The 18,693-nt window shown below is 39.2% G+C and overlaps 1 protein-coding gene across 2 annotated transcripts in view; it reads right to left on the bottom strand.

The window, feature by feature from the left end:
- LOC145984011 (uncharacterized) overlaps positions 1–18,693 on the bottom strand; it is a 122,197-nt gene that overhangs the window by 91,123 nt on the left and 12,381 nt on the right. For both annotated transcript variants that reach the window (XR_014441274.1, XM_083117317.1), the window contains exon 2: positions 15,424–15,549. Coding sequence is in view for 1 of the 2 variants with exons in the window: in XM_083117317.1 (XP_082973443.1) it covers positions 15,424–15,549 (126 nt within the window). In the remaining variant the exon portion in view is untranslated. The remainder of the gene's footprint in view (positions 1–15,423; positions 15,550–18,693) is intronic.

The raw sequence follows: 18,693 nt of genomic DNA, 5'->3' as shown, positions 1-18,693 counted from the left end.
TCATTGGACAACTCGGTTTCAACTCTGAAACAATCTCCTCATGGAAAAGAGAGTACAGACTGGTATATATACGGCAGCAGGAGGCTTCTCAGATCATTCGCTGATAAAATGACTGACAGGAAAGAGCTCAGCATGTTTGAAAGAGGGTTCATAGTAGGCTGCTCCATAGGAGGCATGAGTATACGTAACATAGCTGATACCCGACAGGTCCCTAAATCAAATGTAGCCTTTGTCATCAAGAAGTGGAAGGAAAAGGGACATTGCAGCAATGCACCATGAAGTGGAAGACCCACAAAATTGGACGACTGGGACAGGAGAGTGCTGAGGAGGGAGATTCGGAAAAACAGGAGCCGTCCGATGCATTCGATTGCAGAAGTGTTTCAAAGTGCGACCAATTTGACTGTTTCGACGAAGACACTTCGCAAGGAGGCCCATGCGCTCAGTTATCATGGTCGAGCGGCTGCCCACAAACCCCTGATAACAAAAAACAATAAGCGGCAGAGACTATGCTGGTGTAAAGAGCGGAGAAACTGGACAGTGGAGCAATGGCGGAAGGTCCTATGGAGCGATGAATCACGCTTCACACTGTTTCGATCAGATGGGAGAGAGTGGGTATGGCGATTACCTAGAGAACGTCTGTTACCCGAGTGTGTAGTGCCCACAGTGAAATATGGTGGTGGCGGCATCATGTTCTGGGGTTGTTTCAGCTGGCATGGCGCGAGTCCACTGGTACCGGTGTATGGCCACATGACGTCTGCATCCTACCGAGATATTCTCGACAAGTCCATGCTCCCCACATTGTGGAGTTTCCAAGGAAACTAAGAATGTGTGTTCCAGGACGATAATTCGACTTATGTTTCCAGGGCTACCACGGAGTAGTATGCAGAAAATAATGTCATCCGACTGGATTGGCCTGCTCAGACCCCTGACCTCAACCCTATCGAACATCTATGGGACGAACTGGAGCGCCAATTCAGGTCACGATCGCCTTGTCGTTCTACAGTTCCAGGGTTGGTGACTGTACTGCAGGAGGAATGGTGGAATATCCCACTCGGTGTACTACAAGACCTTGTGGCCAGTTTACCAAGATGAGTTGCTGCTGTTATCGCTGCCATAGGCGGACCGACCTCCTATTGACTGCAAGAAAACTGATGGTATCCGCTGACATGTGGTGTCCAATGACTTTCTTCCACATAGTGTATTATTCTATAGTATAGTTTAGTAATTTATATTACATTATATTTGTGTATGTGTTCTACCTGTGTTATGTGTCACTGTATTATAGTATGTGTTTCTTTTTTTATTGGCAACCTTCTGTAAAAGGAGATAATTTCTCTGTTGAAGGAAATAAATAAATAAGAGGAAAAGGTGGAAGAAGAGTATGAAGTATAAGAAACAAAGCAAATAATCTGGACACGTGAATGGAAAATGTGTTGAAAAAATGGAAGGAATACTTTGAAATTAAATTTGAAAAGGGAGACATGGGAACAGCAGAAGGGAGGACTGGAATAGAAAAGAAACAGGAAGAAGAAGAATGCAAGAGCAGGATGAGGACGAGGATGAGATAGCAGAGCTAGTGAAGGAAATTGAGATAGAAATATATGAAGCAGTGAAAAGAGATAAGTGGAAATGCTGCAGGAATAGATGAAATAGCTCCAGAATATGTAAAACATGGGAAAATTTCACTCTTGGAGGCAATGACAAAACTATATCCGAAGATCTGGAGAAATGAGAAATTACCAGTAGAATGGGAAAAGAACATTATTATGCCACTGTATAAGGAAGGAGACTCAACCAACTGTGAAAACTATTGTGCATGTCTATCCACCGTGGCACTTAAAGTGTACTCAAGAATATTGGAAGGAAAGCTAAGAAGAGAGAGATAGAAAAGGATATGGAAGAAGAACAGGGTGCATTTTGTTCTGGAAGACAAACACAAGATCTCATATATTCCATCCTAACAATGTGATAAATACTTAGAAAAAGGAAAAAAGATGAACTTAGCATTTTTGGATCGAACGGTTGCTTTCGACTCAGAACACGGAAGAAATATGGACAATATGAGAAGAAAGAAAAATCCCAGATAAACTCATTTGAGTAATAAAATCAATGTATAAAAGAGTAGAAGAAATAGTAAGGTAGGATGAAAAGATGTCAGACACATTTCAGATGGAGAAAGGAGTGAAACAGGGAGATAGCTTGAGCCCACTACTCTTTACAGTATTTATGGATGAAGTTCTAAAGATATGCAAAAGAAAAATAAAAGTGGGTAATTGGAATAGAGACAGATACATTGCCAAGCATTAGTATATGCAGATGACATAATACTAATAGCAGATACAGAGAACAAGCTACAGGAAGCAGTTACAGAATGGGCAGAAGTGCTCAAGACTGAAGATATTACGGTAAATGCAAATAAGAGGAAAGTGATGCAAATAGGAAGAATGGAAAAGGTAATAGAAAAAATACACAATATGTGATGGAATAGAACTGGAGCAGACAAAGATACGAGTATCTGAGAACATTCATAAACCAGACAGAAAGAATACAATACACTAACAATGAATACTACCAACTAAGCTGGACCATTTTCGTAAAAAGGGAAATAGATAAAAAAACTAAACTACAAGTGTATAAGTCAGTAGTGGAACAAATTTTACTATACGGAAGTAAAAGTTGGCCAGTAAGAGGAAAAGTAGTAAGACAAATAACAACAGTAGAGATGAAATGCTTCCATAGTTGGTAAAACAAGAAGAAATAGAGTATGTAACAAAATAATCTGAGAAGAATTAAATCAGAAGCCAATAGAAGAGAAACTGATACAAAGACAACTAAAATGGTTTGGACATGTGGTAAGAATGGATGAAGATAGAAAAGCAAAACAATTTAATGAAGCTAGAACAGAGAAGGAGAACAAGAGGTAGACCACGGAAGACATTCGAAAAAGGAAAAGAAGAAATAGGACAAAAAGGAAAAGGGATGAGAGAAATGAAGAGGATGGCAAAGGAACGAGAGAGATGGAAGGCGTGGATAGAGGAACCCCAATGCTATAAGGCAAAAAGGGAAAGAGGAAGATAAATGTAAATTAGAAATCTACAGAGCATTCCCTGACATTCGCTACGAGACTCTGCGGCAAGCGGCCCGGCGTCAGCACTTGTCTTTCCCGGTGAACGGGGTCCACGACAGTTACACGCTACAGTCTGTTTTTTTCGCTCTCCCTGCCTTCGTTCTCTTTCCCTTTCTGTCGACATTGCAGACTGATGCCAGTATAATCCTCCCTCGGAAGTTGTGTTGTGTCGTGTCCGTGTGTTGAAGATTGTGGCTTAATATGGCACCACAAAAGTTTACATTAGAACAAAGGATTTGTCGACCGTTACTTCGGAAAGAGGAATTGTGGAGAAGTGCGACGATGTTTTGCAATGAAATTTCCTGGTGTTCCCATTCCACATAGAACCACTATATTAAACCTCGTAAAAAAGTTTAGAGTAACAGGCTCAGTTCTGAATAAAAGTGGAAAGAAAAATGGGGAAATCTAAAAAATAAAGTATACAAAGACAATCCGCACACCATCCATAACAGCAGATTCTAGCGACTTTCGCGGAACCCGTTCTTAATGAATTTTTCAATCCTTTCAAATGAGCGGAAAATGAAATGGAGTTTCCATAAAAAAGCTAAGTTTCTGTTGAAAATCTTACTTCCTTACGTAGTTGAACGTATTGTGTCCATTAATTTCATGAGCCCTTTTCACACCTATATATCTGCAAAAGCAGTTTTTCAATATTTATTGTTCACAAAATATTTCTGGTGGTAATTTTAGGTGACTCGCCCAGTATATAGATATATGTTTTTTTTTATAGAAAGGCTTTTTCTAGTCAACAGCCCTGTAAAACATTTGAACAGTTTGATTAAAGCAAATAAAAAATATGTAAATATACATTTTTTCTGTCTGACACTGTAGTTGCTATGGAAATGTTTGCTGAGTGTGTTAATGAAACTATAATAATTTCAGTAACTTTTCTTCCAGTGAGAATAAAATATTCTGGATGTACTCGAAAATTGTAACTTGAAATATTATCTTTAATATTTTGGTAGCATTTGTAGCTGAATTTTGGAGATTTTTTTAATGGTAGTTTGAAAAATATCAGCTGCCACGTTTATTTACAATTTAATGGTAATGACACTATTTATGGTTTAACATTAGTATTTTCAATACTTTTCTACACAAAATGTTTGCCATTTTTGCCTATAAAAATTACTGAATTTTAAATCAAGAGAAATGCATGTTTACATTTCCTTTCACCGTAAGTACATGTATTTTATTTTCTCTATTTTTCTTTCTTGGAGCCTAATAAACACCATTAAATGATTAAAGATTAATGTACTTTCACCAACAGTGATTATTCTGATATCTACAAAATCCTTATGTACATTATTCTATAAATTATTTATTTAAATCAACCGGATATAAATCAATCTACCTTGGATTTAAACCACAACAAAATTGCTGATTTTCACACACAAAGTTACCTGTAGGCTATTCATAGAAACATCAAATTGATAACATTATGGTCATTTTCTTGATAAAACTGATATTGACCAATACTGATAGTGTCCAGATTAATCTATATTCTCTCAATTAGTATGTTTATTGGTCAAAACAGATTTTGCTGATTAAGATATATAACCGATAATTGAACATGCAATTAAGCAATTTTACTGCTTTTTGTTCAGTGTGTTAAGCTTAGAGGGATCAATAAATAATTTGATAGTTTGAAGTGTAAATAATGGTATATTAACACACATTTTACATACCTTGATGTAGAAACTCTGAGTTTAGGAAAATGGTCAATGTAACTTTGTGTGTGCACCTTGAGTTACCTTGCAGACATCTAAATGGTATTCAAGCTCCTACCAAGTGTTCTCTAGCATGTGGAGTGACTATCACAGCTGCACTTGTAATGCATGCGCATGCACAAGCATGTGTATTTACTATTGGTGTATAAACAGTTTTGGTATCTTGTAAAATGGAAATCAAAACAATATCTTCCTCTGTTTTTAAATGGTGAACATTTATTTCTCCATCCCTCTAAGTGGAACACACTACAATTTAGGCCTTGAGCCAGGCAAGTTGTCGGTACCACTCGGGGGGGAGATGGGTTCTCATATGGTTTTTTGGTAAGGTTAGGATGCCTGAAGATAGAAAATATGTGATAGCATGTCATAACTCTTTGCTTTCTGTGTGTTAGCTCCATTCCGAAGATACCTTGATGTAAACAGGAAGTTATTGATAATTTTTAATATTGTGACTTTTACTATTAGAAATAACAATTACAGTAATTTTGATATAAATTATAAATGTTGATAATTATAATTATGATTATAACAATTAAAACATACCAATATTTTAATAATTTAATTAACAAGTTGGATGGGATTTTACACCATTACAGGTTTCCACTGGCTATTTGCTCATCATTAATGTGGATATACCTGACTTGACAACTGAAGTGCGCAGCCATGAGAATGACACTAGCCATCCGAAGACAGTGTAAGAGTTCATGGAGGAACCTGGGCAAGTGATTACAATGTCAGAATCGATGGCGTGGAGAGATACAGGAAAGATGGAAGCTGGGCAGACTCAGTGAGAGCCCTTGGAGTTTCCTCCTCAAAGTGCCATTTCCCGCCTGTAGATTCAGTTCGAAATGACGGGAAATGTGCAACGAAAGTAAGGTAAGGTCAAGACCATTTGCGAGCAACAACAGCAAAAGATGATTTGTACCTCTTGTTAACAAGCCGTTGAAACAGACAGAATGCAACGGAACTACAACATGCCCTTCTCACAGCAACAGGGTTCAGGTGTCATCTCAAGCTATCTGCAATCGACTTCGTGAGATGGCCACACAACACCGTGAAGTTTTCAGTCCATAGTAGAAACTTGGCTGAGGAACATCGCAATTGGGACCACACCGAATGGAGTTGAGCACTGCTCTCCGATGAATAGGGTTTCAGATTCCAGCCTGGCAATAGACGTGTCTAATCTGGAGAGAATGTGGAACACTCAGAAACTCTGCTTTTGTGTAAGAAACATTCCAAGATGTAGGTGCTCGACTGATGATATGGGCTAGAATCAAAGTTGTTGGATGCATGGACCTCCACATTATCCAAAATGGCAGTTTGACGATCCCTAGTTATAAGGACGAGTTTCTCAAACCTCTTTCCATGCTGTGCGGAGATGCAATTGGTGATCGTTCCCTTTTCATCGACGATAATGCTCATCCTCGCAGAGTTCTGTTAGTGCACAACATGCCAGAGGACAAGAGAATTTGGAGTATGGAGTGACCAGCATCCTCACTGGGCTTAAATCTCATTGAGAATGTTTGGGATGCGCTTGCAGGTAGGCCGACACCTCCCTCAACCCTTCTAGAGCTGAAGATTGCCCTAAGTGAAGAGTTTCCAGGAACCCCCAAAGCTCTTATCGATCACCTCATCGAGACCATGCCACACCAATATGCAGCTGTGTTGGGCATTCGAGATCGCACACAATACTAGGGGTGAGTTACTGCTATGACCATGTCCATTTCTGAGCTGTTCTATTGCTGCACACATTACTCTATCACGTGAGCATTGGGTCTTTCTGTTCTCTTCTGATCCATACTCTTCTGTAACTCCTCTCTGAATGTTCTTTCAGATGCATAAACATGGGTTGTATATGGTTTTCATATAGTTCATTCTGTAACTCTCTTGATCTCTCAAGTGACAAAAATGTAGTCTGTAATACAGCAGCATAATTAAGAAGTTTCATGGCCCAAAGAAAATGAATAATAAACCATGTGTAATATATCCAAGAAGAGGGCAGTGGACAGCAATGGGAAGTCAATTTATCAGACGAGGCACTATTTGGTTGAATTAGTGTGAGGACAGAATCTGAATCTTCAAATGGATCTTCTCTTAGAACCTTTATCATGAGTTTTAGCAACTCCGGAAGATATGTTATGAAAGACAAATAAATTTTGCTTTAGACATGTACTTGCAGAAAAATGTTATCCCTCCTGAGGTAATATCTGGAAATTCAGCCACAGCGATTGATGGTATGGCTCTTAGAGTGAAAGAGGAGTCAAACTTTGGTGAGGTGGTTATATCTGCCTTGTCCATGGCTTTGCATAAGGAAATAGGAGTCCAAGAATCGATGTTGTGTTTGATACATACAATGAGACGTCCTTAAGGAACAGCTAAAGGACATTCAGAAGGAAAGAACTCTGGCACCAGTCACAGAGCATCTCATCTTCCCAGATTGTCAGAAAGTGAAGGAAATTCCTAAGTCACGTACTGAACAGAACACCTCTCATTGTATTTCTTGTTAACGAGTGTAGGGAACCATAGCATTTTGTAAGAATCTTGAATAAATCACTGTTTGCGAACTGTGGAGATGCATGATGCAAAATCACATCTGAAGGGAGCCCCAAAGTGCCCAATCTCAACAGTACACAAGTAGAAGTAATGGGAGAAATTGGAGTTCTCATGCTTGCTGTATGCACACAAAATCTTCTGTACATTACGTGAATGATTTGGGATGTCATCTATTCTGTGCAAAGAAGGGTGAGGTAGACATTTATTAGCTTCCACCTTGGAGGAACTGCCTCAAGAAACATGCCTAATGTGCGAATTATGAAGGCACTATAAGCAAGAGATGTCTTCTGAATGATCACTTACTAATAGTCCAACTGAGAGGATGACATTGAATTAACACGATGGAGCAGAGCAGCTGGTAAAGTCAGTGCGTTCATTATATCCCCAGCGGTTAACAAAGAGAGCGGTACTCTTTGTTAAAAGAAACACCCAAGCAGGCGGTTTTCTCTTGAAGTTGAAGCAAACAAACTGGAGTAGGAAAGCGATGTTGCCAAATTGAAGAAGAGATAAAGAGGAAAAGCAGAAGGAAATGGTACAGAAAAAAGAAAAAAAGAGAAACAAAATTAAAGAATATGGAAAGAGAAAAGAAATACATATAAAGATTAAAAAGGAAGTGCTTAAGGTTATTATCGAAAAGGTGGGGGGGAGAAATATCAAACTCTTACATATTAGGCCTTAATTGACATGTGGGTTCTGGGGGGGGATTCTGAATTAAACATGGGGGGGTGCAATATCCAACTCTAGGTCTTAGATTATGGCTGGTATTTTAGTTAGAGGGGGATTGGACATTAAATTGAGGGGGTATCCAATTCTTGTGTATTATTATTGTGTTAGACTGTTGCGGAAATTCTGGTGTGGAGACTGAGAATTGATTTTTTTGGAGGAGGCAATATCCACTCTTCAATATCAACAGTAGGCTGTCTAAAATAAGTATGGACATATTGGTGGTAGGATTGAGTATTAAATTTAAAGGAGGAGATAGGAAGTTCTTGATAAAGTGTTAAATCTGATTGTTAAGGGATTTCTGTAGTAGAGAGAGAGAGAGAGAGAGAGAGAGAGAGAGAGAGAGAGAGAGAGAGAGAGAGAGAGAGAGAGAGAGAGAGAGAGGGAGAGGGAGAGGGAGAGGGAGAGAGAGAGGGAGAGAGAGAGGGAGAGAGAGAGGGAGAGAGAGAGGGAGGGAGAGAGAGAGGGAGAGAGAGAGGGAGAGAGAGAGAGAGAGAGAGAGAGAGAGAGAGAGAGAGGAGAGAGAGAGAGAGAGAGGGAGAGGGAGAGGGAGAGGGAGAGAGAGAGGGAGAGAGAGAGGGAGAGAGAGAGAGAGGGAGAGGGAGAGAGAGAGAGAGGGAGAGAGAGAGGGAGAGGGAGAGGGAGAGGGAGAGAGAGAGAGAGAGAGAGAGAGAGAGAGTTTGAACATTAAAATTTGGAGCGATATTTTTGTAGTTAGCGATATGGTATCCACACGTTTTCGACCCCGAACATGTCAAAAGGGAAAGACTAAATATCTCGGGATCCTAAGAAAGTATTGACACTCCCATTAAATGAATACTCTTGAAAGCCTGCAAAGAAATGGATGTAAAAATTTTCTTGCTCGCTTCACTTGCAATTATGTGTTGCGAGAATGCGTGGTTGGCACTTTACTGAGGTGAATGTAAAGTTTTATACTATAACTGCATTACAAGACATAAGCGATATTCTCGATATTCATTAATAACATCACTTCTTAAAATATAATGCTTAGTGTTGGTATACTGCTTAATTTAAAGCAGGTGAATCATTTGGAACAATAATATATCAAATCTACATTTCTAACTTCTCGTCAATTTTTTTTTTTTTTTTTTTTTTACATGAACAAGTTTAATTTGCACTGAAGATAAAATACACATAATTATTGTTATGGATTATGGGTTGTTACTAAAATAATTATATTTACCCCAAGAAGATGGGGGTGGGGGAAAGTTCTTTGAAAGAGGAACCCTATTATATTATCACCCTGAGGTTAAGAATTTCTAGCTAGAGTTCTGTAATGTCTCTTGAAACAAATTGAATCTGTCATATGGCTGGAGCATATTATTTGGTTTGCCAAGGTTGAATTATTCTATCTTTATCTTAAGTTGTGTAACAATTTGTGTTAAATACTCAAATTGAGTTTTATAAACCCACTCAAAAATACTATTTATATGCATATTTACATATTTTAATTTACTACATTTAACCGATCAATGTGCTAGCTTTAGGTTTTTTTGAAAATCGAACAATTAAAAAATGTGGACAATGTATCATGGTATTTCATTCAAATAGACAAACTATTACACATTCATCCAAAGTGTTTTCGGGAGATTGTGATGAACGATTTTAGGGGTGGCCTTGAGTGATGGGCACCCCTGTTTAAGGAGGAGAGGCAGATCAAGTATAGTGTTCTGTAAAACTAAGGAAAAGTTACTTTCGGTAGACACGCTGTCGTAATTATACACTTTGTGGGGATTACGATATGGTTTGAGCGTGGGAATGATATAATTTGGGGGGGGGGGGAGACACACATGATATGATTTGGGGGGATGGGCACCTCTGCTCTCCATGAAGGAAATAATATCCTGCAGTTTTGTCTCCATATTTGGGATTTTCACTAGCAGCTGTGAGTGATAACTTGCATTATGCAAAGTCTAATAAAAAATTAAAAGCACAACACTATCACAAAGCAACAACACAGCACCATAACAGAACACATCTAGTTCACAAAATCAACCCCGCACGTGGTTATGGCACAAAAATAACGAGAGGCACATGCACCCGCCTGCTCCGCCTTGCAACAAGAAATGTAAAGAAAATGTGGAAACAACATCTGAGTGCACGTGCTTATCGGGAGCAGTTTGGCTATTGTTGCCAGTGTTAAGTTTCATGAAAGGGTTGCCAATGGGGACATAATAAATGCGCGGATTGGATGGAGTGGCAGCCAGCACCTCAAACTGTGTTAAGACCTACTAGCTTGCAACTCCATTAGGAACTTCAAACTACCACCAAGTGTCTTCTGTCTATGTAACATCAAGAGCACTGACAAGCGTAGACCTCCCTCATGTAAGACAATGAGTGATGACACCTATTCGCAAGATGATGATGAATGAAAATATTGAAATTTTGTTTAATTCAATCATAACATGCATGCGTATGTAAGATTTAATAACTATTATTATGAAAATTGTAAGTAAAAGTTATGCATTTAATCTGTCAGTATACAAAGAATACCACAATACCACATTAATATTATTGCACTTCATAATTATAATTATTGTAAAATGATATTCAATGTAATCAGTCTGTTGAAATTAAGTTTATTTATACAAATATTGTGATGATATTATATGCTATTTATAAAAATGTGGAAAATGTCACATTTTTCGGCTATGGTTACTAATTAAATAATATTATATAAAAAGCAAAGAGTTATGAGATGCTATCACCCATTTTCCATCTCTAGGCATCCAGACCTTGCAAAAAAAATCATATGAGATTTGTATTGGTGTTTCAAACTACTGATGCCAAGGGGAAAAAAGCAACTTAAGTGTTATGTATTTATCTTTATTTTTACTTCAAGGTTTTTCTGTGCAAGTCATTCATCTCCTTTCAAAGTGAGTCTTGCATGATACACAGTAGTTGATCAATATCTGAAAATACAGTTGTGTTTCACCTACATCACATTCCTTTATATATATATATATTGTGACAAACCCAAAAATAAATGTACCACAATTAATTATTTAACCCCTTGCCAAACTACCCATTTTTTTAAATACATACACTGTTTGCCATGCTTTCACGTCCTCAGTTTCCCCAATCTGAGAGAAAACCACAGCCATAAATCTAGGGGTGTCGTGGACACCTATAAAGGAGAGCTACTTTGGAGTTGGCAAGCACCTTGCCACTCCCACCTCCACCTCTAAAACAGGAGAGGGTGGTGCAGGTGGACGTACTTCCATTGCTACCTTGAGCAGTTTTCAAGAGTGGAGAAAGATTAGGTTCAGCCCCTTTGTTGTTTTTTTAACATTCTTGTCATCATTCCTCCCTCGCATATATGCCACCGGGCAATGCAGCGAGCATACCCACAGGATGGCTGGTTGCTAATAGATGGATGAGAAGAGGGGAAAAAGATGTGGCAACATTTTCGACTGTCAACTGTGGCACATATTGCAGTTTCAGCAGGAAGAGGGGTGAGGTAAGGACACGAAAGCATGGCGTAAGGACACGAAAGCATGGCGAACGGAATAAATTTTGCTAGCAAATGCATTTAAAATTCACAAAAGAGAAGAAAAATTAACGTCAACAATAAACGAAAATGCAATAGACTGCAAAAAATATTTAAAAATGACCTACAAGCCAAAAAAGGCTCAAAAAATGCAGAGAAATCTAATAACTGGACATGCACACATTATTGTAACCGAATCTACAATCTCTATAGTTAAATTACTTATAATTTCCCTGCATAGTAAGAAGCAAAGTTTTGTATAAAATGCAACAAAGGGACAAGTATTCAGAACATTTGGATACCAAGGTTCAACGTTGACATATGATTTTACACCATTATTACAAGAGTCAGTCAATGACTATTACTACTTTTGCTGTAATTTTAGTTGGATTGGGCATACTGCTTTCTGCACCCATGTGCCAACACAGTGTACGTACATTCGACTAATTTCATACAATGCCTCTTCGCCACCAGTTTCTTCAAAACCTTTGATTAAATTATCAAGCATCTTCTGAGCAATATTTACTGTAAGAATATAATCTTTTTTCATATTTTACCATGACTCATTCTCTATTCTTGTTGCAGAGTAAAGATGGCTACCCCACCATCAGTTTGCACCAAACAACAGCAAGCAGTTTTGTGAGGGGGTTTAAGGTGTACCACAGGCTGAAATCCACTGAAGGCTTGCATCATAATATTGGGAAAGTGCTATACCATAATGAAGTGTGTGAATGGTCTGAGAAATTCAGACACAACTGGACAAGTATTAAGCATGAAGGATGAGCAGAATGTCCAATCACATCCAGTACTGACAACATTGAACAAATCTATGCCATGATTTTGGACACACCTTCAGACCACAAAAAACTAGTCACTGCTCGGTTCTTTTGTGCAAATGGAGTGGTGCAGCCATGTTTACAAGGAAAGAAAATGGGTGATGAAAAGTCTAATATGCACATATGCCACCCTAAGAAAATTACTACATTTTTGACACCATAATACAGTCACAATTCCAATATCTGGTGAACACTTGATAAAGTACAAAGTATATCATGACAAATTTAGCAAATTATGTGATCAATAAGTTAAGACTTGAAGCTTTCCTGGCGACGAATGATGAACAGATTCTCTCGCGGAATCGAACAGGTGAGTTTTGAAAAAGATTCCAAGCTTTTGAGAGCTAACGTCACTCTCATCTTCAGGGTAAAAGTGCAGTTCTGAGCGTCAACCCAGTGAAGATGGCAGACCAATCGAGTGGCATGTCTGCTACATGTGAAATTCTGGTTAACTAACGCTAACAAGGCTGGGTCAAGTTCGAGCCCCGTGTCGCGATTAAGATTGTATTTTTCTTCATAAATGGATATTGCTTCCTTGATAACACGGTCCCAGTGGTTTGAAGTTTTGGCTATGATTTCTGTGTTGCTGAAACCTGGTCTATGTCCCTCGTTGATTGAATGTTCTGCTAGTCCTGACTTTTCAGGGTGGAAATACTTGGAGTTTTGATGTTCTTTACAATGCTGTTCTATTGTCCTACCCGTTTGCCCAATGTATGCTTTCCCACATGTGCAGGTAATACGGTAGACACCCGGTGTTTTGAGTCCTAACTCATCCTTGGGGTTGCATAGAGGCTTCTGATCTTTGGAGGTGGTTTGTGAATGGTTTTTATGTTATGCTCCTTTAGAATTTGGCTGATAACTTTGGAGAGATTTCTGGTGTAAGGAAGGATGGCTATCTTCTGGTCAGCTTTGTCCGTGTCCACCTGGTGTGTTCGGATTTCCCGGCATGTCTGGATCCCCCGGCAGGTCTGTATTCCCCGATGTGTCCGGATTCCCTGGTGTGCTGGTGTTCTTGGACAGTACTCGTTTTTAAGTCATGTTGATGTTGCGTTCTGAGTACCCGTTCTGTTTGAAAGCTGTGTGACGATGTTGTATATCTTCTGATAGTTGCTCCGCATCACTGATGAAGATGGCTCGGTGAAATAAAGTCGAAAGAACTGTAGCTCATAGAGATGGATGGTGAAAACTGTTGGCATTGATATATAGATTGGTGTGAGTCTGTTTCCGGTATACACTGTGTCCCAAGGATCAGTCTGGCTTGCGTCTGATGAGAATATCCAGGAACGGCAGGCTGTTGTTCTCAGTCTCCATGGTGTACTTTATATTTGGGTGTTGATTGTTTAGATCTAGGAATGGCTGAAGAGTTTCTTTACCATGCGGCCACATGACGAAGGTGTCATCGACGTAGAAGGTGGTGGGTTTCAACGGAGCTGTGCGCAGTGCTTCGTGTTCAAAGTTCTCCATGAAAAAATTGGCTATGGCAGGCGAGAGTGGGGAGCCCATTGCCACACCATCTGTTTGTTCGTGGTACTGTAAGTAGGTAGACATCAGTGTGTGCTTGAACAGACTGCTAATTTCTGGTGTGAAGTGGCGTTCTAGTAGTTGAAGTAAATCTTGAAGTGGCACTTGGTAAAGAGTGACACTACATCGAAGCTGACTAGGATGTCATCTGATGTTCTGATCTGCTGAAGTGTCTTGATGAATTCAGTGGAGTTTTGTCACATGATGTTCACATATGCCTATCAGTGGTTGAAGCTGGGCTGTCAGGAATTTGGCAAGTCTGTACATTGGGCATCCATTGGCACTGACGATCTGTCTTAATGGCACTTCGGTCTTGTGTATTTTTGGCAGTCCATACAGTCGTGGTGGTATTGTTCCGCTTGGTGTCAATTTAACCTGAATGGGTTTCAGCAATGATGTTTTTTTCAGAAGTGCTCTGGTCTTTCTTTCAACTGCTGCTGTAGGATCTTGGGGAAGTTTCGTGTATGTGGAGTCTGCTAGAAGTTCTGAAATTTTCTTGTCGTAGTCTGTGGTCTGCAGAATAACTGATGTGTTTCCTTTGTCTGCTGGCAATATGAGGATGGCCATGTCGTCTTTTATTAGTGCTTTGGGTGTGGATTTCTCTGCTGGGGAAATGTTAGGTCTAGGTGGAACGGCACCTTTAAGGGCCACATAAGTTTCTCTGTGTATGTCTTGAGTGGTCTCATCGGGAAGATCTTTTACAGTCTGCTCAATATTGCTGACTATGTCCCTGAGGGGGATACTTTTTGGTGCTGCACCAAAGTTTAAACCCTTCAAAAGGATAGATATTGTAGCTTCATCCAAAGTCCTGTCCGTTAGGTTGACCACGGTCTGGCTGGTGTTCTGGTAGACTGGCTGCTTCTAGATGGCTGAATTTTCTTGTTTGTTTGGCTGTAACCTGGTTCATTTGTAGTTCCATGCAGGCTATGGTTGTGGAGTCTATCCATTCCCAGTCCATCTGAGATACAGAGGATGCAATTTCCAGGTGGATGCCAAGTAGACTCCTGTCGGCATGCTCAAGTTCCCGGCGTGTGGAGTGTACACTTTCCCTTACCAGTGAAATGCTGGTGTGTCTTAAAATTCTACTGGTCCGCCATCTTCACTGGTATACCCCCTCCACGAACGTATGTACACCGGATTGATGCTCAGAACTGCACTTCTACCCTGAAGATGAGAGTGATGTTAGCTCTCAAAAGCTTGGAATCATTTCCACAACTCACCTGGTTGATAGCCTGAGAGAATCTGTTCATGTGATCAATGGTACTAATACATGTAAACATATTATAATATTGTATCATATAAACATTCTTTGCAAATTTTATATTGGCAGCATTTCAGATGAAGATCTGGATGCCCTAGCAACATAAAAGAGCACATTTTTCACTTAATTCATAAAGGTATTGCCTATGATTTAGAGCAGCTTACCTCGCCCTCGTCCAAATGCACCACCGCCACCACCACCACCACCACCCTGAGAGCATTCTCGGGCAAAGTGCCCAGCTCGATTGCACTTATAGCACACACTGGAGTTCATGACTGAAGAGCTCTGATCTGTAAATAGAAAATAAAATTTAAAAGGGACTGCACATTTCAGTTTCAATTTATACAACACACATTCAACTATATGAAAACACTAAGTAATCTCATTATCTTGAAGGAAACTGAGAAAAATAATGAGGAAACATGACAAAAAGGTTACTCATTGCACTAACACAATCACAACACTTGCAGAGATATAACATGATCAATCACCTCCAAATAAAATCTGCAGGCATAGTATACTTACATATTTTTTTTTTTTTTTAACCAAAAAATTAGTCAACAAATACTGAATGAATTGCAGATTACCAGTATACAGTAATACTCACATAAAAAACTGTGATGAAAGGCAAAAAACAGTCTTATGGAGTACATGTTTTGTACATTATAAAATCAAACTCCTGAACTACAAGGGGAGAGTGAAAAGTTTTGAGCCTGGCATGGAAGGAGTGATGTTAGATAGTTAAAATTTTGGAGGATGTAAGGGTTGAGTTTTAGGAGAGAGTGTGCGATCCTTTATGAAATTCACATGTTTTCTTTTTATTTTTTGGTCAGGTTGAAAGTGAATGAAGTGTCAGAGAAGAGTTATTCGGTACCAAACAAACTTGGAATCATGTCATGATCTGGTACCTCTGTCGGCAAGGCCTCACTGCACAGGCTGCTTTGGTCGAGTGTGGCTTCACTGCACTTCCCCAGACCTCACCCAGCCGGATTTTCATCTTTTCTCTGTTATGAAGAATTCACTTCCACACGGACGAAGGGGGTCATTCAGTGGTGTGAGACTCGGGACAAATCATTCTAGCAGATGACTGTAAACAAATTGCAGCACAGAATGCATAAGTGCATTGATATGCAGGGTGATTATAGAGATTATTGATTATGTAGAGAAATCATAATGGGAAACACCCCTTCCCTGTGAGGCTCAGAACTTTTCACTCCCCCCTCGTAGTTGATGCCAACAGCACTTTTCAGGGTCAGGACCTGCCAAGTGATTTTGATATAAAACTCTTGTTTGTCTTCACCATAGATTTTACTGTAATAATGTTTCATGGCTCAAAAGATCTTATGACCTTATTGTATATTCTTATGAAAAACACTGGAGACTCCACTTATGTGCACATCTCACGAGTTATCCACCACTGCAGTAACAATGAAATATGATCTCAGAATAAGTTATCTAAGGGCACACTTTGATTTCAACTTGGGAGTTATGTATGACCAACAATCACAGTGACCTTGGACTGTTCAGTGATTTTCTATGTAACATGGCATGATGTGTGATCAAAGTTTCATGGTTTTACTGTATAAGGAGGTCACAATTGAAAGAACTATGAAGTTTCTATTGAGTTACCACAGTTAGTGTTAATTTTACTGTTAAAGGAAAACAAAACAAACCACTTGTTAAAGTATTGGTATTTAAAGCTGTGCTGCCATGAAAGCAAAGGTAAGAAGTATTTTATTTATTGATATGGAAAACAGTGATCAATTAACACAAATATAATATTTTGCATTAACATTATGTTTTGTGTAATGTAACGTTGTGAAAACCAGCAGCCAATAGAGCTTAACTCTATGCATTTTCTGTTAAGTATTTGCCATCTTTGCTTGTAATAAAAAAATCAGCTGCTGAACTTGACTGAGTGAAATATGCAGACATGGTAGATGTGGACTCCTCATTTTTCATCAACTGTATCATTTTTCCAACCTGATCATAAATAAATGGCATCATAAAAATCAAACCATAGATGCACAAAAACATCAATGTATTCTCTCCATAGATGCACAAAAACATCAATGTATTCTCTATGCATGGATCTTGTTCATCAAATGACCTCTAAGGCAGGGTGCGAAATTTCAGGTCGCCAGGTCGCCATTGGCGACCAAAAGTTTTGGGCTGGCGACTAAAATTTCGTTGTTTCAAATGTGTGTCAAACACGCCTCAAGACTTCATCTCTTGAGAAGTTATAGAAGAAATTCTAAAACTGAGTGATAACCACTATTAGGTGGTTAGCCAGCAAAGAACGTGCAAAAAGAGCTCTCTTGCAATCATGGAAAGCTGTTGTGACCCATCTTGAACACGTGGCCCATAGAAAAGACAATGATGGCGCTAAAGCTAAGGATTAGCTGAAAAGTTTGAAGCAATTTAAATTTGTTAAACTTCTGTACTTCCTTTTGGATTTCTACGGAAAATTGAACCCTTTAAGCGTGGCACTACAAAATAAGAATCTTTTGATTTCATCTCTGAAAATAAGAATTGAACACTGTATTTCAGTTTTGGCTGACCTGGAATCTAATGTTGGACCAAGCGAACAAGATTTCTTGGACCATGTATCCATTTCAGGGAAGATCAGGGATGTGCAAGAGTTTCAGACTGTTAGAGGAAACTTAATTAACAATGCGAAGGTGTACATCACAGAAACATTGCCATCTATGTCAACAGATGCGATTGCATCTCTGCATGTTATCGACACCTTGTGTTGGCCTCCCAAAGAAAATATTCTTCAGTTTGGTATAGAAGAAAAAAAGAAGATCTACATATACTTTAACCCGATCCTTTATAATGAGAAAATGGATGTTCTGTCAGCAGAGTGGACAGAATACAAACTTTTGTTTCCTTCTCCAGCTTTGAATCAGATGCTGGAGAAGATCCACAGTGCAGAGTGTTCAGCAAGATTTCCCAACTTGCTCCAGATTTTGACATTTTGTGCTGTTCTACCAGTGAACACAGCCTCATGTGAGGGAGGTTTCAGCTGTCACAACAGGCTCAACACTACTTACAGGAACTCTCTGAAGACAGACACTGGATGATTTGCTCAGAGTTTTCGTAAACGGAACCCCCCCCCCCATCCTCCCTGTCACGACCCAGCAGCTGCGATTGATAAGTGGTACTTCAGTGCAGAGCGACAGCGCTACACAAACATTAATATTTAATAATTGCTCATATTTTTATTACTTATCAATATAAAATAGCGGCGACCAAAGATTTTAGTCCAGCGACTGATTTCAAACTTGAAATTTCATGCCCTGCTCTAAGTTGTGCAAAATTGTCTTTCTTCCAAGTACATTCACCATTATGTCCCAAAAAAATCTAACATTCAGTCAGTTGCAGGAGAGAATAATATTATTTTCTTTATGTTATGTCAATTACAAGAGTAG

This window comes from Lepisma saccharinum, chromosome 2, assembly GCF_977018435.1.
Source record: "Lepisma saccharinum chromosome 2, izLepSacc3.1, whole genome shotgun sequence".
NCBI classification, from domain to species: Eukaryota; Metazoa; Arthropoda; class Insecta; order Zygentoma; family Lepismatidae; genus Lepisma; species Lepisma saccharinum.
The sequence above is the reverse complement of the archived record's forward strand: the minus strand, read 5'-3'. Positions and strand labels throughout refer to the sequence as shown.